General features: G+C 31.7%; 5 protein-coding genes across 7 annotated transcripts; 1 reads left to right on the forward strand and 4 right to left on the reverse strand.

Moving 5' to 3' along the window:
• Nucleotides 1-3,130: 3,130 nt before the first annotated feature.
• LOC141670856 (chitin elicitor receptor kinase 1-like) lies at nucleotides 3,131-6,028 on the reverse strand. Its single transcript, XM_074476897.1, has 9 exons — nucleotides 5,896-6,028; nucleotides 5,479-5,669; nucleotides 5,067-5,156; nucleotides 4,476-4,572; nucleotides 4,238-4,389; nucleotides 4,062-4,153; nucleotides 3,799-3,937; nucleotides 3,572-3,670; nucleotides 3,131-3,490 (listed from the first exon to the last, which is right to left on the reverse strand). The coding sequence occupies exons 1-9, from the start codon at nucleotides 5,909-5,911 to the stop codon at nucleotides 3,326-3,328; spliced, it is 1,041 nt and encodes a 346-aa protein (XP_074332998.1). The 5' UTR covers nucleotides 5,912-6,028; the 3' UTR covers nucleotides 3,131-3,325.
• Nucleotides 6,029-6,039: 11 nt separating this feature from the next.
• On the reverse strand, nucleotides 6,040-7,507 carry LOC141670863 (chitin elicitor receptor kinase 1-like). Its single transcript, XM_074476908.1, has 3 exons — nucleotides 6,712-7,507; nucleotides 6,261-6,294; nucleotides 6,040-6,176 (listed from the first exon to the last, which is right to left on the reverse strand). Exons 1-3 carry the CDS (start codon nucleotides 7,343-7,345, stop codon nucleotides 6,128-6,130), a joined length of 717 nt encoding a protein of 238 aa, XP_074333009.1. The 5' UTR covers nucleotides 7,346-7,507; the 3' UTR covers nucleotides 6,040-6,127.
• Nucleotides 7,508-8,991: 1,484 nt separating this feature from the next.
• Nucleotides 8,992-12,402, reverse strand: LOC141670868 (chromatin remodeling protein EBS-like). Of its 3 annotated transcripts, none has more exons than XM_074476916.1 (6): nucleotides 12,263-12,402; nucleotides 12,005-12,153; nucleotides 10,900-11,242; nucleotides 10,737-10,805; nucleotides 10,390-10,498; nucleotides 8,992-9,336 (listed from the first exon to the last, which is right to left on the reverse strand). In XM_074476916.1, the coding sequence occupies exons 1-6, from the start codon at nucleotides 12,394-12,396 to the stop codon at nucleotides 9,313-9,315; spliced, it is 828 nt and encodes a 275-aa protein (XP_074333017.1). In that variant the 5' UTR covers nucleotides 12,397-12,402; the 3' UTR covers nucleotides 8,992-9,312. The 3 variants fall into 3 exon arrangements, with proteins under 3 accessions (XP_074333017.1, XP_074333011.1, XP_074333026.1); XM_074476910.1 differs by lacking the exon at nucleotides 8,992-9,336 and adding an exon at nucleotides 9,364-10,072; XM_074476925.1 differs by lacking the exon at nucleotides 8,992-9,336 and adding an exon at nucleotides 9,369-10,072 and having other exon boundaries at nucleotides 12,068-12,153.
• Nucleotides 12,403-12,930: 528 nt separating this feature from the next.
• On the forward strand, nucleotides 12,931-13,526 carry LOC141711379 (uncharacterized). The gene is made up of 2 exons (XM_074513795.1): nucleotides 12,931-13,201; nucleotides 13,279-13,526. Exons 1-2 carry the CDS (start codon nucleotides 12,931-12,933, stop codon nucleotides 13,524-13,526), a joined length of 519 nt encoding a protein of 172 aa, XP_074369896.1.
• A 1,787-nt stretch (nucleotides 13,527-15,313) lies between these two features.
• On the reverse strand, nucleotides 15,314-22,893 carry LOC141721863 (uncharacterized). The gene is made up of 14 exons (XM_074525007.1): nucleotides 22,660-22,893; nucleotides 20,154-20,496; nucleotides 19,984-20,061; nucleotides 19,469-19,688; nucleotides 19,304-19,396; nucleotides 18,791-18,919; nucleotides 18,360-18,701; nucleotides 16,993-17,250; nucleotides 16,542-16,873; nucleotides 16,304-16,474; nucleotides 16,110-16,223; nucleotides 15,934-16,015; nucleotides 15,656-15,757; nucleotides 15,314-15,560 (listed from the first exon to the last, which is right to left on the reverse strand). The coding sequence occupies exons 1-14, from the start codon at nucleotides 22,730-22,732 to the stop codon at nucleotides 15,444-15,446; spliced, it is 2,454 nt and encodes an 817-aa protein (XP_074381108.1). The 5' UTR covers nucleotides 22,733-22,893; the 3' UTR covers nucleotides 15,314-15,443.
• Nucleotides 22,894-23,101: the final 208 nt, after the last annotated feature.

Raw genomic sequence — 23,101 nt, forward strand, 5'->3', positions numbered from 1 at the left:
ATTAAAGGAAGGTTTATTATAGAACGGTTCTGTTGATTTTTTGTAGAAATGTTTAGATTTTGTGAAAGACCTTTTCTGATAAGGTCTTTGATATGGCTTGCATTCACCATCACATTTTGTTTTTGAATAACTTTTGTTGGGATTATAGTCAAACTGTTGACATAAAGTACCTAATTCCTGCTTTGTTCTTTTCATTTCCTATTTGAGATGTCTTTGAAGTTTTAAATCTTGACAAATCTTTAGGCCTTCTCGTTGTGTTTGGCTTATGAGATGGCCATATGTCAGGTTTTTGTAAGGTATCGGGCTTCTGTGTTCAGTTATTAAAGAAGTTCTAACTCTTTCACCGAGTAAGGTTGGAAGTCCGGCTAAGAATTTTTCCTTCCAATTTGCATGGTTCGAGTCTTCTCTAAGCATGACTCTGGTAAGGAAAGTAGTTTTATATCTTTGGAAATCACTAAGTTTTTTACATTTGAGATTATGTAAAAGCTCAGCATTCTTATCTCTCAGGTGAGAAGGGTTACCAATGAAGTGGTGTGTTATGACTAGAATGAGTTGTGGTAATGCTCCTTGGATAGGGTTTCCTTGTTCATCTAAAATGGGTTTTCCCTCTTCATCTTCCCTAATGGAATTTAAGATTTCAAGATGATTTTCAGGGGTAAGGTGATAGTCCCACCAACCTTTTAATTGGCCAGAGAACCCTGCTATGAGTAATTCAGCTATAGCTTTGTCTGGGGTTCCTATTTGGGTTATATAAGCATTGGCTGCCATGGTCATTTGTTGTAAATGATTTAGAATGTTACATTCAGACATTCCGTCTATATTCCATTCATAAACAGAGGATGCATTGAATTTAGATTGGGTTAAAATTTCAGGTCTATTTTCAACTCCAATGTCTGGGGCTGTGAATTTTGGAATCATTTGTCGGAGGTCATGAACTTGGGGTATTTCATTTATGAAAGCATCTTCATCTGAGTCATGATGTATGACATTCAGTTGTTTAGATGAAACACTGTCAGCAGCTATTTGGGTTGTGGAAGAGGAGGCTTCAAGTCTGCTAAGATGGTCTTTGATGGCTTTAACGAATTCTGGTCTATTTGTTTGAATTTGTTGTTGGCTTTGTCTAGAAACTTGGTATGGCTTAAAGATGGGTTCTTGGTTATTAATACTTTTGGGGAAATCTATTGTTTTTTGAATTCGGTCTTCTATTCGGTTTAGTTGACTTCCTATGCTATTTAGGTGGGTGTTTGTGTAATTAACATCAAGGATTGTATTCCTAGTATTTTTTAGTATGTCATCATCTGGTCTCTTGATGGGGTATGCCTCGATTTTTTCACTATGAACTGTTAGTGTGACATTTCTAAAAGGTGGGTGGTGTGATTCTATAGTTCCGCTACTTGTTTCCCATTGTTTCTATTTTTGGCTCATGATTCGAGTGATGGGGTTTAGGTAATTTGTGAATGGGAAGAATAAGTTTTGGTCAAAGGAGTAAATTTCCAACTAATCAAAGAATAACATTTGGATTTTGTTTTGGTTGAGAAATTCATAATAAATTTCTTAAAGTTGTGTCTTTTGTTCTTTGAAGTTGGTAAAAAACCAATTTCTTTTTTCAGTATTTTGGGGAGAGTAGAACTCTTCACGAAGAAAAGTTTTATTGATTTGAAATTCTTTTTCAATCACATTTAGCTCACTTGGCATTCCCATATTCTCAGTTATGGCAGAGAAGGTTGGGGATGTTGGTGATGAAGGGGAAACCGTGTTTTGGTTTGGTGGTAATTGACTTTGTTTATAGAAAGGGTGAGGTATATTGGAAGAATAATCCACACCACTCATAGAGGTATTGGGTATATCTGATGTAGAGTACCTTGGTCTTGAGAAAGTGTTAATGATAGAAGGGATTTGAGAAATCCTTCCTAAATTCAAGGTTCTTGAGGAAGCATCAGAATATCGAGAACTAATAAAAGGGGCTGGAGATGATCGATCAAATGCAAGAGTGACTCTTCCATTGTCATCTTGGTGAACTTGGTGTATTTGTGTGTTTGGTTCTAATCTTTCCGGTAATCTGGGGTGAGCTACTCCTTCTAAAACCCATTCAGTGGGAAGGGAAATGTCATGTCATTTTATGGATCGAGGAATGACTGTGTTAGACCTTGAAAGATCAGTTTGAAGAAGGATGGTTTCTCCTTTGACGAAAGCATTTTTATGCCCATCATCACCAATGGACATTATTGCTTTGTAATGAATTCGAAAGATTAAAGCAACCGAAATTGATCCTTCTAACATTTTATAGTTGTGAGTTTTAACTTGGAGTGTCATGTTATGGATAACATTCCTGTCTTTAAGGGAAATGGATAAATTTGGATAGCAACTAAAAGAGATGGGTCTGTTACATAGACTTGATTCTATGGAACTTAACAGAGAGTCATTGAACTCAAGGAATCTAGCATCTCTTAAAATGGCTAATATTGAGGTGTCTAATCCTTCTTTGGTTAAGGGCTTAATTCCTACTTGGACTAGACCTATATGGATGTAATTGTATGATTTTGCTAGTTTTTCTAGGGAACTTTTGGTGAGAAGGTGAATTGTTTCGAATGATTTTGATAGGTGTATGTCCCTTTCTTCGGTTTTGATGGAAGAACTTGAACTATACCATTTTGTATCATAAACTTGACTTTTTGGGATTTTTGGGATGTCCCAACGCTCTATTGCTTTTTGGAGGTTTTTGACGTTATTTTCCTCACTATGTGTAATATTTCTTGAGTCTGACGTACTAGTGGAAGAGTTTGAAAGAGATATAGTTCTACAGAATACAGAATCCATGTTCTAGGTTCAAAAAAGACGTAGGCTAAGCTTTTGCTTACAATCCTCGAGAAAACGGGTTTACTGCCTCCTATGGACTTATAACCGATAAACTAGGCAAAACGACTCGGCAAGAGCTTAGCTACAAAAGTTATGAACTAAGAACAGAGAAACATATATATATATATATATATATATATATATATATATATATATATTTGGTAGATACATTCAAATCCATCAGAAAATTTTAAAGACTTGTGTTTTTATTACTTTGTGTTTTGATTCATTTTAACTTATCATTCCGCACTTTGCAAATCAAAACACTCACGTATATATTTTGAGTTGGAACATTTTATAATTCAGAAAAAAAAGTTTCAAGAATTACATTCAACCCCACTTCTGTAATTCTTGTTGCATTGTCAGAGACTAACAAACTCTAAGCATGAGAGTTTTGAAACCAATATAGCTTTTTGTATACTGCTTGTCAATTTAAGTAGTAATGCACACAGGACGATCAAGTCGAAAGCTATCTTCCAGACATTAGATTAACAAGATCCTGATTTTCATCTGATGAACTGACATACCAGTTCCCTGTTCCGGATATAAGTGTCATCAGTGACACCACAACTGACCTCATGCTTGGCCTTTGTACATGATTTTGTAGCGTACATGCTTTTGCAAGCTGTGCTAACTACAAACCAAGAGACAAAGCTGCAATCATCAATATCGCATGATTTCTTAGTTTTGTCTTGACTAAAAAGATTTTTTTTACCTTACAAACTGAGTCGATTGGGTAGTCCTCACCAAGTCTGGGATCAACCAGTTTGTGGAGATCTGTGCTGGGGTCGGGCTGGTTCATAACATCTTCAAACTGTATAGTATATACCAGTAATGAAAGAGATTAAATGTAACATCATATAATGAAACAAATTATCATAGCAGAACTTCAAAAAAGGCAACATATTTGTTATTCTTCAATTTGAAGGAACGAGAAATAACCATAGCAACAATTCCCAATGTTCCCGTAGAAATTTCACCAGATTTGCCAATGGCTTCTCTTGCTGATATTAGTTCATAAAGAACTACTCCAAAAGCATATACATCTATCTTTGTGGAAACCTCTCCATATTGAGCATATCTGCACAAACATGCACTCTTTACTCTTGTGCAGAGAAATATGTAATAAAGTCTTTTGAGGGGAGAAGAATTAGTAAAAAATGGATAACTGAGAAGTGTAATGGGAAGTGGAAAGAGTATCTTACTCAGGAGGCATGTACCCAAAAGTACCCACAAGTTGAGTTTGCAAGGAACCAGTCCCAACTTCTACAAGTTTTGTCAACCCAAAATCAGCAACCTGTAAAATTAGAATGCATAGTGTAAGTTGGCTTTTTAGCGACAACTTCTTCTTTTTACCCATCTATAACTCTAGTATAGTCACCTTTGCACGTAGATTTTTGTCTAGCAAAATGTTAGGGGACTTGATGTCACGATGGATGTAGGCGGGATTGGTGTGCTCATGGATATATTCGAGTCCTCTAGCTGAATCGAGTGCAATTTGCAGCCTGCTAGACCATGATAATGGCCCCTTCCCTGGAAAAACAAGCACTTTTTTATAATTTGTAAACGTATTTCTGATCAAATAAATTTTAGCCCCAACGAAGATATCTCATTTGAACCTGAAAAACCACGCAGATGCTGGCATAAGTTGCCATTCTCCATGAACTCATAGACTATGATCAAGGAACTCTCAACAGAGTATCCAATTAAACGCACCTGCACTTGATAAGAGTATTTATCTTTTTTAAATTGAGTATAAGAACAGGCGTGACACTTATTCCATGACCATAAAAAATATACAATTCCAGTATTATGATAATCTTAAAAGCATGCATATAATATGCTATTAAACTTTATCCATCTATAATTGCTAAATTAAATTGCATTTAAAGAACATCAGGTACTCAACAATATAAATATCATATCGTGCAAGCAGTTAGCCTTACGAGGTATATACAGTAACTTTTAAGTATTAATTAAGGTGTAAAGTTAAGGATAAGTTATACCAACATTTTGTTTTCTGACAGATGTAAATATAAAATAAAGGTCCAAGGTATACTTTTCATCTATAAGGAGTTGCATAATGTAAGGGTAGACTTGAAGTTCACATGTCCTATTTAACTTGTTTCTTTCACAAATAATCACCAAGCACAATATTCACCCGACACACATGCATTCATCTTTAAGCATTAGAAAGCTGGTGAACATACCAAGTTCAAGTGATGAACATTTGTTAAAACCTTCAGTTCAGCCAGAAATACTTTTGAGGCTTGCATATCCATCTTCTTGACTGCAACCTTCTGCATATATTGTAGACAAATATATATGATGTCAGAAGGCAGTACTTGAGTTTTTTTAGGGGTGGCAGAACTTGAGTTAAACATTACATCAAATATCTAACAGTCCAACCTAATACTCCAATTAGTATATTTATCATAACTTATCTTGCAAAAATTGAAATAATAAGGTAAGTTTTTGTTTTCCACTAGGAAGACCTTTTGAACTTCATTAGTCAGTCCCCAAGGGTCATGCAACAAATCAGATCTGTTTTTTTGATTAAATAAGCATTAATTTCTCCGAATCAGATGCAATATCCTAAGATTGAATCGCATAGGCACTAACCTCTCCTCTTAGCTCTGCATAGTATACAGAACCAAACCCTCCTTGACCAATCTTATTTGCCAGGCTGAAGTTTCCAGTGGCTTCAGCAAGTTCATTATATGAGAATTCCAATGATTTGTCTACAGTGATACCCGTAAGCTTTGAGGAAATGCCACCAGAGGCTAACTTTTTCTCCAAGCTAATTCCAGAATCTATCAATGAGCAAAATCTATCAATTACATAGATATCACCAACATGATTTTCCCAATGAGTATAAGCTTTTAAGCTGTGTTTTACTTCCAAAATCCAATATATAAATGGTTTTCAATCAAGATAAATTGCAACATCATTTGTCTAACTATAACAACAAGGAAGCAGTGACATACTGATATAGGACTGAATATACTTCACACTAAAATTATAAAACTTAATGATTACCAATCTTATTCTCCATTAAGTGATCATCGTAACTTGTTTGAATAAATGATCTTTCATTAGAACGTTTGCGCCTGTAGATACAAAAATAGAAACAAGCAGCCAAAGCAAGAGTCCCGACAACACCTGCAATGGATAGGCCTGCTACAACTTCGCCACGTATTCCTGCCCAAATTGTTTAGAAGACTGTAAGATTAAGAGAGACTTGATAAACTAGTGGATTCCAAAAGCTGCCTCAAAAGATTTTCTTATCATATAGAAAGGCAAAGAACCAACCACTCGATCTGCAGAATCAGAGCAGGAAATTAGGTATAATTGCAGATAAAAAGTGAAATTCAAATCTTACGTAATAACAAGTGCTTAGTTACCTTGATTTTAAGGGAGGGTAGTTCCTAGTTTGATCTGCATACAAAAGACAGAAATTTATCAGACATTTTGGAACATAAGTAACATTGATGTCACACCAATGTTATTAGGACAAGGGTTTCAGTAATATCTACCCACCCACCTATATATTTCAAATTTATCTCTTGGGGTTTTTTTGGAAGACAAGCGGGGTTCAGGGGATCCCTACCCCGTTTACTAAGAGAATAAGGCACAAGAATTACTCATACTAGAGGCAATCTCAAAAATATTTTCCTAGAGACCTCTGTGAACAAACTAGGAATAAAGAAGATGGATTCAACATAAGGAATTTTATCAGACAAAATATGTAAAAAGATCTAAACCCAGACACATTAACTTAATAGAAATCATAATCTATATCACAATATGATACTAAAAATTTGTATCACCTAACACATTACATGAAAGAATTACCTTTTCCGGGGATAAAAACAAAGCCACTTCCGCTACTAAAATCCACACCACGATTATAATCCATCAACAATTTTTCTGGAAGTTCAGCCCCTTTAGCAATCGAAGACAAATTCTCACCAGGGCTTAACGGATACGTAATAAACAAGCCATAATCCTTCGAAACCCTTCTACTACCACAAGAACATATCACCGGAACATTCAAACTTTCATTTATAGCAATCCGCTGTCTAGCATTGAAGTCATTAAACTCAACCAACATTTCAAGAGTAGTGAGCCTTGAATACACAGTTTTAGCAATCGCCTCGTAAGTATTCCCGGTTACACTCTTAAACCTAAACATATGACCAAGAAAATCAGAATTTGAACCTTTTAAACACCCGCACTTAAATGGAACATTCACTCTATCACCTCTCGTAATATTATTATAATTATAAATCTGCGGATTATAGCCCATGATGTTACTAAAATTTGTGTTGAATGAATTGCGTATTAATGTAAGATTAGCTCCATTCCATAAGTAGTATGAAGCTAAAGCAGTGCATTCACCATGGCACTTTTTTGAATCAGATTCAATGGTTTGAAACAAGGTGATCATGATGAAATAAGAACACAATAGTGAGTTGAGTTTTATCATTTTTGTATTAAGAAAAGGTGCAAGAATTGAAAAAGATGAGAGCTTTTGAATGTGGAGGAGTTGAAGTGATGAAAATATGTGTATGGATGGGAGAGGGAAGACTGTAAGTCTTTGCCATTACTGCTTGCTTCGTGTGTGAAAGTGAAGACTTCCTGTTCTGGACTTTTGTCGTCAACGCAACGGTTCAAACTGTAGACTACTTATTAAAAATGTGAAAACAATTTTAATTATAATTAAAATTATATAATACTAAATCCAACTGTTTATGTATTTAACGAGATTATTAATTTATTGAGTTCAAATAATTATTATACATATCCATTAACATAATCGGGTGTTTCGATTTTTGAAATACTCGAAAACAATTCTGTTGAGAACCTTTTTTAAATTCTCACAAATAGCATGAAATCTTCTAAAATGAAAATAATTCCTTCAGGTTAATTTCGCTCTAAAGTAGACCTGTCAATTCATTTTCGTATTTCGTGTACTTAAATGCTAAACACAAAACCGACATATTTAGCTTCGTATACATTTTTGTTCGTGTATTTTTGTTTCGTGTCGTGTATGTTAATTAAATATTAATATATATTAAATTTAATATTAATTAAAATATAATATTTTTAGGTAAAAAATTTATAAAATATATAAAATATATATATTTAGATCTCAATTCTAGACAATATAATGAAATCATATAATATTTTAAAAATAAATATGCATACATTTATTGTAATTCTACATATATTTATAAAAAAATATTAAAATTTAATAATTATATTTATTTATGTCGTGTCATGTACTCGAAGGTTAAACACAAAACTGACACTAAATCTCGACCGTGTACTTTCATGTTCGTGTACTTTTATATCGTGTACTAAAAATGCAAACACAAACACAAATTTTTTTTGTCTTTTCGTGTAAATCGTGTCCAAAATTGTCGGGTCTACTCTAAAGACATATTTTCAGTCCAAGATAGTACTTCCCCCATCCCATATTACATTTCCTCTTTTAACATTTTATACTATTAATGGTAAACGATGACTACCAATTTATACCAATTTAGGTCTAATCTATAAAATCAAATATAGTCATGAGTGATTCTTTGTTGGATTCGTATTTATGAGTAATTTAATATAATAAAATTTTTATATTTATTACTAATAAAAATTAAACATATTATCAATAAAAAATGTGCATTGGCAAACGTGTACATCACAATTACTCAAATTCCAGTAAAGGCGATAACTGTAGTATCATCAACTGAGAGCACCTCTATTACAAGACAAGCAAGCATGAAAATAAGAAATTTGCTTTACTCAATTACCCCTGCATTTCACTTCTCTTTAGAAATGATACAAAATGCCAGCAGTCAAAGAAAGTCGATTGCTCAAAAAAATATCTCAAGATAAGGACAACTACATCATTTTCGAAGAATTATCTTCAATCTTCCCTGTCCATTCTAAATATTATTATTTCTTATTTTTCTGCTAATTAACATTCCTTTTCCCCTTACATAATGATACATCTTTAAGAAATACTCTCAACACTCTGAAGCCATCTTTAGTTATCATTTGCTAGATTGTAACCCATCATTTCAAATATACTCGAGTAGCCATAAAAGGAGGGGAAATACAGAAGTTCAAAGCTTTTAAAATATGGAGGTAATTCTACTTCAAGCAATTGGGGAAGAAGTTAAAGCTTCTAAATCATTGACTTAATCCTAATTCAAGCAATTAGGGAATAAGTTCAAAGCTTTTAAATCATAGACTTGAATCCTAATTCTTTCTTTGCACAAAGTACTGCCTAACCATTGATATAGTCACATTCTAAATCTAAAACACCAACTCAAATTGCGAGAAATAGTGCAAGTCTTCAGAATCACAAGTAGTCAAGTACAGTCATTCTTTCTAGCAAAACCAAAATGTTGGTGAAACCTGCTGCTTCATCCAAACCAAATATGTCGGTTATTATGCCCTTCGGCGTTTGGCCACCTGCAAAGATAATAAATATTATAGACAATGTAAAGATGCACAAATATGTCACTCTATTTTCAACACTTAGAACATGTTATTCTGTAACCAAAATTTCGCAGATATTGAAATTCCAACCTTCGAATTCTATCCTAGTGGTTTTACTTTCCCATTTTCCTTGACCAGAAGGTTGTGCGAGTCTTAAAAATTTTGCACTAATAATTTAAAAGAAAAGGAAATAATGTCTAGCATTCAGTTACTGTTCCTCAGTTGATTAAACAAGGTTATGAAGTATTTGTATATAAACCAAAGTGCATACTGAAGAATGATATTAGATTCATGGGCCACAAATGATAGACGTAATACAGAGGACTGACAGATTGACAAGTCTAAGTTTTATGCATTTAATGGTATTGATATCATTAAACTAATTGAATACTACATTCAGACCCCCATTAGTTGATTCCCTATATTATTAAGTTCTAGATAGATTCTAGCACAAGTCCTTGGTCATTTATGAAGAATTCCAAATAATGCAATTACAGAAGTTTAAAGTGTGCATTTCTGGGTTTTTACAAATCACAATCACATCAAAAACTACAACTATTTCACAAAAGTCCCCCACTACTGCAGTTCACGACCTATGTTTCCAGATGAAAAAATGTCTGTCAAACGCCTTGAACCATGAAATTAGCTTTTCAAAATCAATGGGTGCTGATGTTCAATCATACTATATCCATATTATAACGCTCCAATACTATGATGAAAAGAAAAACAAATTAGAAGGCACAAGATGCAATATGAACCCATAGAAGAAAACTACAAAAGCTGTTCATAAGAAAAAATGTTGATACAAGATGACCATAATCATAGATATCGATTGTCAACAAATTTTGCACAAAACAGCAATTTTTATTTCAAGTATTACCTCAAATCCTTGTAAATATATACTGGTTATACCATGCTGTGGAAGATAAGGATTACTAAACAAACCACAGACTGCATTACACATATAAAACAAGAAAAAGAGGCACACGAAAGTTACAAGAGGTAAAAATGGCGAAGAGTCCTGACCTGGCCAGGAGGGTTCTTCCTATCTTGTTCAGGAGTACAATCATCACACAAGTAGTTGCTTAGCTTCTTTGCTTGGACAGTAGTCATCTTCACACAAGCAGGATGGTACCTACAAGGAGGGTATAAGAAATCTGAATACAAGCATACCAATCAGTAAACCAGAATACTCCATCTTCACATTTTGCTATCTTTTTAATAATTTAAACCAACTTTGGTATATGGAACGAGTTCTATACTTCTACCTGTATGCCCCCTAAAGTTTTTGATCTTCAACCATAAGAAACAAAGATAAGGCATAGAGAGACAAATGAAAAGTTAACATATATTACAAAACAATGATGTCATACCAGTCTTTGCACTCATCACACTGTAGCATCAGTTCATCTGGATTATAAGGCATCTCGCATTTGCAGTACCTTCAATTTGCATAAGCAAAAAAAGTTGTAAACCATGTCATACAAGAATTATAAATATATTATTAATAACCAAGAAGAGCCACACAATGCTCACACTGCAACACGATCAGGAGTGAATGCTCCAGTGATAGCTTTGTACTCAAAGCGTGAGAAGTAATCCTCAGCACCAACATCATCAAGCTTGGTGTAGTCCCTGAATGAGTGCACAATGCACTTTCCTTCAATGGTATTAGCACTTTGAGTGTCATAGTGATCAGACAGAAACAACTCCTTTACCCCATGAAACTGTCTCCTCCCACCAATTGCCTCCTCTGGCCTGTAGTACCATCTTACTTTGACCTTCATCTCACCCTTGCTATCAGCTTCCAATTTCTCGACACGAGCAACATAGGGTGGCTTATTAGCTTCAGCAGATTTCATAAGCACACAATCTCCAACTACACAGACATCAGCAATGTAATCAATGTAAGAAACTATGCACTTCGTTCACGAATACATCACATAATACTTAATCACTAAACAAAATCGGCCAACATTAATAAGTACATGCATTCCCATCACCTAAAAAGTCCACCTCAAATAGCAAAAACATAGTTTTAAAATCAATGCTTAGTTTAATCTGAAGTACAAAGATACAGAGGCCCATTGCTTTTAAATTTAAATTGTCTCCATATACAGAGACTTTTTAAAAACAAAACTATCCATGTATATGACTAGTGATTTTTACAATAATAACTCCACAATTAAGAACATAACAACTCCCCATCTTGAATATACAATGCAAATGTGCTCAATAATAACAGTCTAAAAGGTAAAATAAACCAAAGCCCAGCTTTAAGTACCCCAAATTTTACCCCAAGACACTTACCCAAAACAGAACTATGCATAATGCATGTGCATAAGCAGTAACAATTGAAAAAAAAAACTGCCCATCTTAAAATCCTTCAAAATTCTCAAAATTATCCCAAAGCAAATAATATAAGACCTAGGTAAAAAAACACACAAAAAAACCCATTTGTAAATAATACCACTTTCAATCCACATTGACAGAACAAAAAAAAAACAAGAACAAGGCATGCAAAACAACAATAAAAAATAAAAAATAAATAAAGCTGTATAATGAACCAGATCATCATTGTGGTCCTGAGACCAAACCCTCAAGAACCAAAAGTCAAACTAAATTACAAATCACTTCATACCCATTGTCTCTAATATTTGATCTTCACAAAACACACACACACACACAAAAGGACACACATTACCCCTGATAACTTGGTTGGTGCCCTTAATAGTGTAATAACTAATTTCCTGTTTGATATGTCTTGTCTTTGCCATTGAGAGTTGAAACCTTAAAATCAAGAACAGTAGATTTCACTTGGATTTAGATTTATATATATACAAATATATGTATGTATAATAGAGAGAGAAAGAGACCAAGAAAATGAAAGTGGAACAACCTAAGATGAAGTGCTTGTAGTTTGGTCTTAATTGTGGGAGGGTAGGTTAATTTTGAGATTGCTCGGTAAAAATCCCTAGATTTATTTGGGAGGTTAAAAGGTAAACTGTGTACGTAAAATCCACTAGTAAACATTTTTTCATTTACTAACTATTAAAAACCCACTAGTATTTCGCCATCCACAAATGTCTAGAACTGTCATGGTCTATCTCAAATTCTTGATCACTTCTTTGTGAATTACCCAAAAATAAAATATTTGTTTATAAATTTTAATTTTTTATTGATATAATTTACAATATTTAATATTATATTTTGATTATAAAAAATATCTTCATGTTGTATTTGTGAAATAATTTACGTAACACGAAAATATAAAATAATGAGAAACATTGTTCTTGTTATATCTATATATATATAGATAATTTGTTTTTCTCATAGACACATTATTAAACTTAAAAGATTTTATGAGTTAGAGAATTATTTTAACTAAATATATTTTGAATTAATGTACAATAAGTAATTCTCCCTTTACGATTACTTATCAAGTCACCAAGACTCTATTTAGCAAAAAAAGATGAAGAGCATTTCCAATGATAAAATATAAAATGAAATTTGAATTTTAGTACTCATTTATATTACTTATACATCTAAGTAACTTGTATTTTGCAGATGAAGAAAGCTAAATTATTTTTGAAAGACGACCCAAAATATCAAAAAGGGTTCAAATTCGATCATGTATGGCATATTCTTAAAGATTCTGAAAAATTCTCCATCCCAAACACAACACCATATGTTCAATGCTCAAGTTCAAACGATGATATTCGTCCAAATTTATCTGCATTTGATATTAATTCAACCGAGGAAATTGGTGCTACATCGAGCGTTCGTCCAATGAGAGTCAAAAAAGCAAAAGAAAAACGAAAACGAAAACATGATGAATGTATTTCTAAAATTATCGAACAAAATAATGTTCTTGTCGAATTAATTAAAAAAAGAATCAAGATTCGGAATGAAAACTATCTCTCGCGGAATACAAAGAGGAAAATAAAATTTTGTTGAAGGATTTAAACTCTATATTTGATCTTAACTTACGTAAATTTATTCGTACTGAACAGAACCGAATTATGGAAAAAAGGGCTCAACAACAAAGATCAACTTCTCGAGGTCGAGGCTCGGAAGATGAAGGTCAAGGATCACAAAATGATCATAATTATAATCAATATTATGATTATCTTGGAGGATCAAGAAATAATATATTTGGTTAAATCAATGCTTAAGTTCATGTTATGCTTTTGTATAAGTCATTTTTGTAATTTATTTTTATCAATTGTAATCTTAATTTTATTTTTAATGTATTATTAATTTGAATTAAAATAATTCATGGTGTTTAATATATTTTTGTTAAATAACTATTATATATATAAGTGAAAATTAAGAAACATAATTAAAAATTACTTAATACATATATATAATAACATTTAATCAACAAATTAACAAATATATAAAACATAAAAAGTTAATATTTTGTTATTAAAAAGATTTAGGCCGGTGAATAGTGTCGGCCTAAATTTAGGCTAGCACTATTCACTGGCCTAAACTGGAACGGGGCAATAGACCACTGTTGGGTAGATTTTGACAGAAATCGGTCCAAATTTAGGCCAATAGGCCACTCTTGGAGATGACCTAAGTACTTTATTTTCCTGCAAAATATGCTAATCTAAATTTTAAAATGTTAGGAAAAGACCCCAATAAAATGATATAGCGAACACTTCTTCTCACTCGAAAGTCTATTTATGGATCAAAAAGTGACACCGGCGCCCATCTTTAGAGTATTAATTGCACTTCTCCTCACTCGAAAGCCTATCAAAAAGTGGAACACAGAATCATCTTTGGGACATTAATTGCTTTTGATGTACACAATTTTTTTTGGGAATGTTGGGGGTGACTGAAAACCGAACCTTAATCCTCCCGCCACCTTAAACTCTGATACCTCTAAAATCTTAAGATATTAAAGATAGGCCCCGATAATGTAATATTATATCACTTTGGCAACACATAAGATAACGTTATACTATTGAAAAAAGAAGGTTTACTTACATAATCCATATTAAAACACAATGCAAGCCATTTATTACAAAAGATAAGTTGTTTAATGTTAATCAATCCATGTTTAAGTTACACTTTTTAGAAAATATATCTTAATTAATTTTAATTTTTGCTTCTTTTCAATATACAAAATTCAAGAAAAGTCACAATTGATATATAAATTTTTTTTAATCCAAATTCTTGTAAAAATTACACTAAAAGTTCATAAAAATTGAAATATTATTTTCAGAAAATCCACAACTTTTATAGTGTTTAGTAGCTATATACAGTGTTGTAAAAGACAGTTGTTTGCTGTTTAATCGGCCGCTTAATCGATGCAAGGTAATCAACCTTTATAGTTTTCACGATTCCCTCAATTATACATTTAACTTTAAAATCGGGTCAAATCGGGGAAAATCAGGTCAAAAAAATGTGAAAAATTGGGTTAGGCGAGATAAAGTATTGAATAAAATTTCACAAATTAATATTAATCAAGGTACTTGTTAAGATCCAAATCAAATATTTTTTACCTTTGTTTTTAATTTTATGTTATCTTGTTGAATTATGTTTCATTTATCTGTGTAGACTATAAAGCATAAACTATTCAAAACTTTGAAATTGCGATGATTCTTTTGCCGAATCCTTTATTAATATTGTTCTTTTGACAGTCGATAGATGGAAAATTCCATACTTCTTTGGAGGAAACATTGAATAGTAAATCTGATAACATATGATGGGAATATGGTGATTTAGTGGTTTCAGGAGGTAAATCACAGAAAGTGAAATGTAGATTGTGTAAGAGAGTGCTTACTGGAGGTGTTTTTTGCTTAAAACAACATATAGCTCGAATCAAAGGTAATGTTGTATCTTGTGACAAATATACTCCAAAATATATTTTATATTTAAAAATTAATATAAAAATAATCCTGATTAATGATCCGATTAATCTTCCCGATTAACCCCCGATTTACTGATAAATCTATGCAAGGTCCCCACCATGGCTACATATAGTCATATAAGTTCGATATTGCAAAACAATTATTACAATACATAGAAAAAATATTAAATAGCAAATACGGGTACAAAAAATTCAAAAACTACTTCAATAATAATTTCTCCTTAAGAAACCGATTGTATATGTAGCATGCCCAATATTTCTTGAAATTGATCATTTTGTCAGGATGATAGGACTTGAAACTGATGGAATTTGAGAACTGTACACCAAAAAAATTATAATCAAATATAGATCATATGAAAAAATGTGCTTGAAATTACTAGTAGTAGTTTTGAAGTATTAGAATTCACTCACATTGACATTCATATTCGTATCACCCAAAGACAAAATGTCCTCAATGAAGCATCCAACGTAATAGCCACAAAATGTGCCATCATCCAATGTTTGCTTAGGGCACTATATATTTTTAAAACAAAAAAATGAACCTTGAGAAAATTAGCCCTAAATCTATAAACATGTGTCATTTGGATACATAAATGTGAAGTTTCTGGTAAGAAAAATCACACATGTTTAATATAATTTCTAAAATCTTCCAAAAGTCATATGGTTAAAACGAAAATAAATTTAATTACCTGCACAATTGTCCATTTGAAATTATGAAACTCTGTCACGGTGTACACCTTCCTATTGTAAGTTCGAAAATTCTTCATGGCACTGTAAAATGATCATAACTCGCATGTAAGTAATACATTATTGGTCACATGTATCTTGCATTAAATACTTTAAAAATATTTTAAAATTCACCAACGTTTCTATAAGCGCTTTCACATTCTCATAATACACGACGTTCGTCTTTCGAGCTGGATCCATAAAATATATCATCTCTGTTTTTGTATTAATGGCAACCAATATCCAATGTTGTCTGTAATTTTTTGTCATAGTTAGAAACAATTATAATACTTTAATAAATTATTTTATACGTGTATATATAAAATATCTTACGAAACATTATACGGCACAAGAAGTAGGTGATCTTGGTCGATATGTCCCAGCAAACACTTTGTCAAGGATGTGTCACAATCATTTACCAAGGGAGATACAAGATGAGGCGATACAAAAGAAAATTTCGCTGCCAGTTCAGGGTTTTTTGAAAGAAAGACCTCACACAAATACCTGAAAGCCGGAAAAATATTACAAATAATTTAGGGAAGTAATAAATTTTGTTGAAAACTTTTGTTACCTGATGTAGAAGACTAGACTGGAAGCACTTAACCATTGGGCATCTAGTACTTCCAAAATATTTTCCTTATGAATATGCTCTTTCCAGGGGTCAGCATTCCAATACCGTACCCCCATATCAACCTCTATATCAGTAACACGATCGAATGCGATAGCAAGACGAACAAATTCCAAAACTCCATCATGACAGACATCTTCTGGGAGTGGATAACCTAACTGTCTCGAAGAAATATCAACAATTGACTCCAACGTTTTCTCTTTCTGTTTATCCTCAAGTTTCTTATGGCCCATGTCATGCTTTCGTTTTTTCTTGTTCATGGTTTTTGGAGGTGCCTAAAAAAATAAGAAAATAATTAGATACGAAATAATGTGATCTTCAAGATTTTATGTCTTGTAACATACTTGCATTAAAAATTGTATATGAAACAAAAAATCTGGATTATACATTTGACCTCAAGTTTAGTGGAGACCAATTTGCGTGGCCATGCTAGAAAATATCCAGGAGCTTGCCCAATAAGGTTGGCCTCATCACAAGGTATAGGAAGCGGTGCATTATACTCGGACTTTTCCGCAACCTTAAACTGCACAGTAACATATCCTTCTTCAAGTGGAATACCATGAAGTATTCTATCACCGACATCATTGTGCAAGGTTCCTCGCCCAACATATCTACGACCAGGGTCAAGATACAAATAACAAGCATGTTTCGCCTGAAATTTTGAAATATTATAAATAATAATAGACGACATATAGTTCATATACGTTGTGGAACATACATTCTAAAAATATGAATGTGAGCAAAATTAGAAAAGCTCCTACTACCATTTGCGAACAAGGTGCATAAAAGATTATTAGTTCTAGGTATTGGAACTTCTGTTCCAACCTAGTTCTCTATAATATTATGCATAAAAGAAAAGTTGTTAAAAGCTTCCTGAGAGAATCTTTTAACAACGGTTGGTCCAATTGCGTTTATTTTTTTAATTTATACGGATAAAGTTTCCTAATATGGTAAATAATACGCGCTACTATAAATTTATAAGTTCAGTTCAACATAAATTTGTAGTTATTTACTATGAAATTTATTTAATATTGTTGATCATCATAAAGGAACACAATTTTCAGAGTACTTGAGTATATCTTTCTCCAAATATCCTTTCGACTTTTGTGACTTCACAATAATAATCCTATAACTATCAGCGCTCGAAGTAAAAGAAATTAGTCATAAAAGTAATTCAAATTCAATGCATCCAAATGACAAAAGATTGGAGTACTTGATTTAATGTTATTCTCATCTCTAGAGGTCGACAATGGTACAAGCACATCGAATGTTGGCATTAGTACTATACGGTAACAAGTACAACGACCTTGCACAAACAAGGGCATATCAAAATTTATCCATGGCAAAGGATATGTGAATCTCGAATCATGTACCGATGTACTAAAACTTACCAATGGTTTAAATAAGATTTACGCCATTAGATCACTATAGTCATACATAAATATAGTAGTCATAAACATATCCATGCATATTTTTGATAAACCAAAAAAATATGGTTTAGTTGAAACAACACAACTTATGTATACTATTATATTAAAAGCTCTAATATATATGGCAAAAATATCAATGTATAAAAGACTTCTAAGTTTTCGAAAAGCAGAACCTACAGCTACTTGTTAGAAGTGTTTATTTATATAAATCGACGAAATTACTAATTCTAAATTACTTACGTAAATTGAAAATATTGATGGATATTTAATATGACACTACGTTTAGAATTCTAAAATAATACATGACTAATATCTATAAATTTATAAATACCTCAGGAAGGTCTTCACCCAAAGCAAGATCAAGATGATCAGGTTTATCATCAACTTTATGATCCATATCAAAATTATCCATGTGACTAGAATCTCTAGACTGCACACATGGATTGCGGCCCTTGCTTTTTAACTCTTTAATCTCATTTATTAAATCAGAAACATCCTTTTTTAATCTAGATATCTTGCTCATTGTTGATACTGTTTGCAATGAGTTCTTGGTGACACACCATCCTACACCTCTCACTCGTCCCGAATATTCCAAAGGTATTAGCTGAGCAAGTAAATCATCGGTACTAATAGTCGTAAGCTCATTCTCTGGCAAATGATGTGATATGGTAACCTGATAGCAAATAATTAAACACAATGCTAATATGCAGTAGTATAGTAAAAATCATTGATAAATTAGAAAAATTAGATTATAATTATTACCACATCTTCAAGAACTTGCACCATAACAGGATCATCGATTACTCTGTATGCGTTACGCTTAACATACTCCCACACATCTAGTTTAGTCACGACATGATTTTTTTCACCAGCCTCAATAATTTTATTCTTCTGTAGGCAAAACAAATCCCACTATTTACAAACTTATATTTTTGCACTAGCTTTAAAATTAACCGTAAAAGTACCAGTTATCATTTTTTACGACTTTTTCTAAAATTTATAGTTTTGCCATAGGTGTAGAAATTTTTATGATCTATTTATGTTAAGTAAAAGGCTGTAATTTATTGTCAAAATTTGTATCTTCCACAGGTAGTGTAACATTATAGATAGATTTAAAAATCCATTTGACTTTGCAATGAAAAAAGCTTAGCGAAAACAGAGCAGTGAACAAACAGACATAATGTTAGCAAAAGACAGACTCAAAGCGTAACTATAAAGTCGATAATATTTGACGACCTAAAAAATATAACCAAATTAGATATAAATTGAACTTACAATTATCTCTCTAATGCTTGTGTAGGCAATACATGCTTTCTTATATCGCTCCTCCATTGCTTTTCGTTGTTCAACATCTTTTTTACTTCTTTCCTACATTTTTACTTTGGAAATGGAATACAACATTTTAAAATTAAATAAGAGTAAAAACAAAAGCAAACATACCATGAATTTTTCTTGCATAGAGTTCTCTAAAAACTGATTCCAGTAGGGCCCCATAGTTGAAAAGTTTGCATCCAAATGGGGAGAAACCGCCGAGTAATGACCATTACTATCTTTTAGAAAAGAGTTCTCCCTTTGTCGTTTAATTGAACACTTGTCACAACAATGATAACATAATCTCAATGCAATGTAAGTAGCTGTTCTTGTACAAGTATGATGGAACCTACAAAGAACATATAAAACATGATTAACAGAATCCAAAAACTTCTATAAAATTTTTAATTATAGTACATTAAAAGAATTTTGAAAAAAATCTTGTGTAAATAATAAATCATATTCAACTAATTAATTTATGGTATACATAAGCTTTACTTTGACACTTCTTAAAATATTTGAGCTCAATTAACATTTCTATATATAAGAGACTCATGTATTCAGAAACAGAGTTATAAAATTAAAATGAAACAGATATACAAAAGTGAAAATATTAATATAATCATAAAATATTGAGGTTATACCTTAATTTGCAATGGTAACATTCTACTCTCACCTTATCTGGATTATAAGGCAACCGACATGTGTCGCAAATGCAGAACCTTCAAGGTAGATTATGCAAATTTAATTATTAACCATGTCTTTTTGAAACTAGATATACAATATAAATAGAATAGAGTCACGCAACACTTACTGATCAATAGCATCAAGATTGAGTGTCAAATTTTCAGTATCTGCAATATTGTAATTATATCGAGTATAGTAGTCCTCACTACCAACTTTGTCGATTTTGATATAATCCTTGAGATAGTGAACAGTGCACTTTCCAATAATGCTATCTACACTCTGAATATCATAGTGATCAGAAAGAAATAACTCTTTTGATCCATGATAATATTGTCGCTCATAACTAATTGTGTCCTCTGGCCTATAGTACCATCGAACCTTAACTTTTCTACTTTTCAACCTTTCAACAACCACAGCGACGTAATATGACTCTTCAGGTTTAGAAGGTTTGAAAAGCACATAATCTCCAACTACAAAATATCAACGATATACTAATCAGTGTAAAAAACAAGATGGTTCCTTTTCAATACCTTCTATGAAAAATAGTTATGAACATTGCATTCTCGCGACCTAACATTTTACATGTAGTTTCTAAAAAAAATATTGATAAAATTTCTAAAATTTAAAATATAATGTAACTTAATTTACAGAATAATAAGGAACATTGCTTCAGATCAAGTAAAGATATTAATCACACATATATCTATATATATGGTATACATTTAAAGTGGTTTGCATATAGAGTTTTTGAATGAGTATACCAACTTATCGTAGGAAGCTTAAAAAAGGTCCAATAACTAATGAAGAGGTAAATTACCTGTACTTTAGGAGATGGCAAGCGTATGTTATCTTACCTTACTATTAGAAGGTCTCGTTGATACTTCATTATCATAAATAATTGATTATTTTTTTAATTATTAAAATATCTTGAAGGGACTAAAAAAATAATTATTTTGTTATATTTAAAGAAATTAAAATAGTTATATAAGTTTTATATTGTATATGAGGTCATCCTTTGAAAAGTAATCTGTATAAAAATTCAGAATTTGGATGTGTTATAGTTTATTATTTTTTCGCTGTATTTTTGTAACTGTCCAAGTGGAAGTCGGGGTGCTAAGATAAAAAAAACTGAATCTTGATCCATTTAATAAATTAAGCATGTGTTATATATATATATATGTATTTATATATATAACAATTGTAAGAGACTGAATCTTAATTGTAAGAAACTTTAGTAAATATATCAATATATAGTTATATAAAGATAATCCTCTAAGAGATGTGTATGGATGCGATGGGAGAACAAAGAAACCACCAATAATAGGGATGTGAACGGATCAGTTCATCTCAAATTTAACTGCTACCAAAATCTTATTTATCGGTTAAGTATGATTTTTATCTTAAAGCTCTAACCAAACCTTTGTAATCGACCAACAATTCATGCATGATATTAATATACATGTATTTTAAATTAATAATTACATTGTACATCTATGCAACTGTTGAATGGGACCAGACCACTAATTGAAATTTGGATACATTCTAATATGTAACCGTTCGATAGGACTAGACCACAATTTAAAAATTTAAACTTTAATAACTATGCTTTAATTAAATAAATGCATAAATAAAGAAGTATGTTTAAGAAGGTGAAGGAAAATTATAACTTGTGCATGTTAGACCGTAAATCATTATATATACATGTGTTTTTATATTTTAATTACATGATAAATTTATGTAATCGTTCAATGGGAACAAGATCTGAATTAAAAAATTTGGACCCGTAGCTTATTAATGACATAATATATGTATTTAAATAAGTACAATAAGATAATCCTCTAAAAAATGTGGGTGAGGGAGGGAGAGAAAAGCATTATAATGCAACCTACATTTCTATCATTATACATGAATTTTAATTAATTAATTTTTTTATTTTTTTGTCAGAGAAATTTAATTTATTAGTTGTACATATACATATGTATAACCATTTAATGAGACTTGACTAGTATTGAAAAAAATGCCAATGTGTACACATTCTAATTAATTTATCTTACAATATATGTAATTATTCAATAAAAATATTAAAGTCAAAGAGATTTTTATTGGGTGATAAGAAAAAACTACGCACATTTATGCAATACATTGCAAATCATTAAATAAGCATTTCAGTTTAATAATTACAAGGTACATGTATGTAACCGTATTATGACCAGACCACTATTTGAATTTTTATTAAATATTCGGATTTGCAGTACTCGTAATTAAAAGAATATATAGTAATCTAGAGATACTTATTTAAGAGATGGAGTCGGGATGTTGGAAACAACTAACACTATGAATTCAAAAATTTCACATTGCAAATTATCATACCTTGCCCAGCTAACTAAGTGATCTAGATAAAAAAAAATCCAAATTTAAAAATTTCAAACTAACATATATTACATACAAACACATGATAATGTAAAAAAATTAGCAAACTGCCAAGGAATCAATAATAAAATAATTTAACTTGTAAGCAAAATTAATCCAATCATCTATAAAAATAAACAACAAATAAACGTGTGAATAATGAAATAAACTAAATACATACGCACTCCCACACACACACACAACACACAACACACACACATTACCCCTGACATCTTCTTCGGTTCTTCTAATGACGTAAGAGTTCAACTTCTGTTTACCTTGTCGGGTCTTTCCCATCCTAATAAAATTTGAATGTAAAATAACTTATTTAAAACAAAATTATGTAACAATGTGTATAAGTATTAAGTTGGGTGAAAAGTCAAGTTTAAGAAAGGATGACAGTGAAGATGTGGTGATAAAATGTAGATCGAAGAAATTTTGGATGTTGAAAAAAGAAAAATTAAGATTAAAACTGTAGATCGAAGAGAGTTGCGAATAATTAATGATGGAGATGGTTGATATAGTTTTGAATAATCAATGATGTAGATGATTGGTGTAGCCCATTAGATATGGTGATGGATAGAGATCGAAAAAAGATGTGGATGTTGAAGAAAGAGAAATCGAGATTGAAAGTGAAAAGAATCTATAAGTGTGCGGTGACTTAAT

This window comes from Apium graveolens, chromosome 1, assembly GCF_009905375.1.
Source record: "Apium graveolens cultivar Ventura chromosome 1, ASM990537v1, whole genome shotgun sequence".
NCBI lineage: Eukaryota > Viridiplantae > Streptophyta > Magnoliopsida > Apiales > Apiaceae > Apium > Apium graveolens.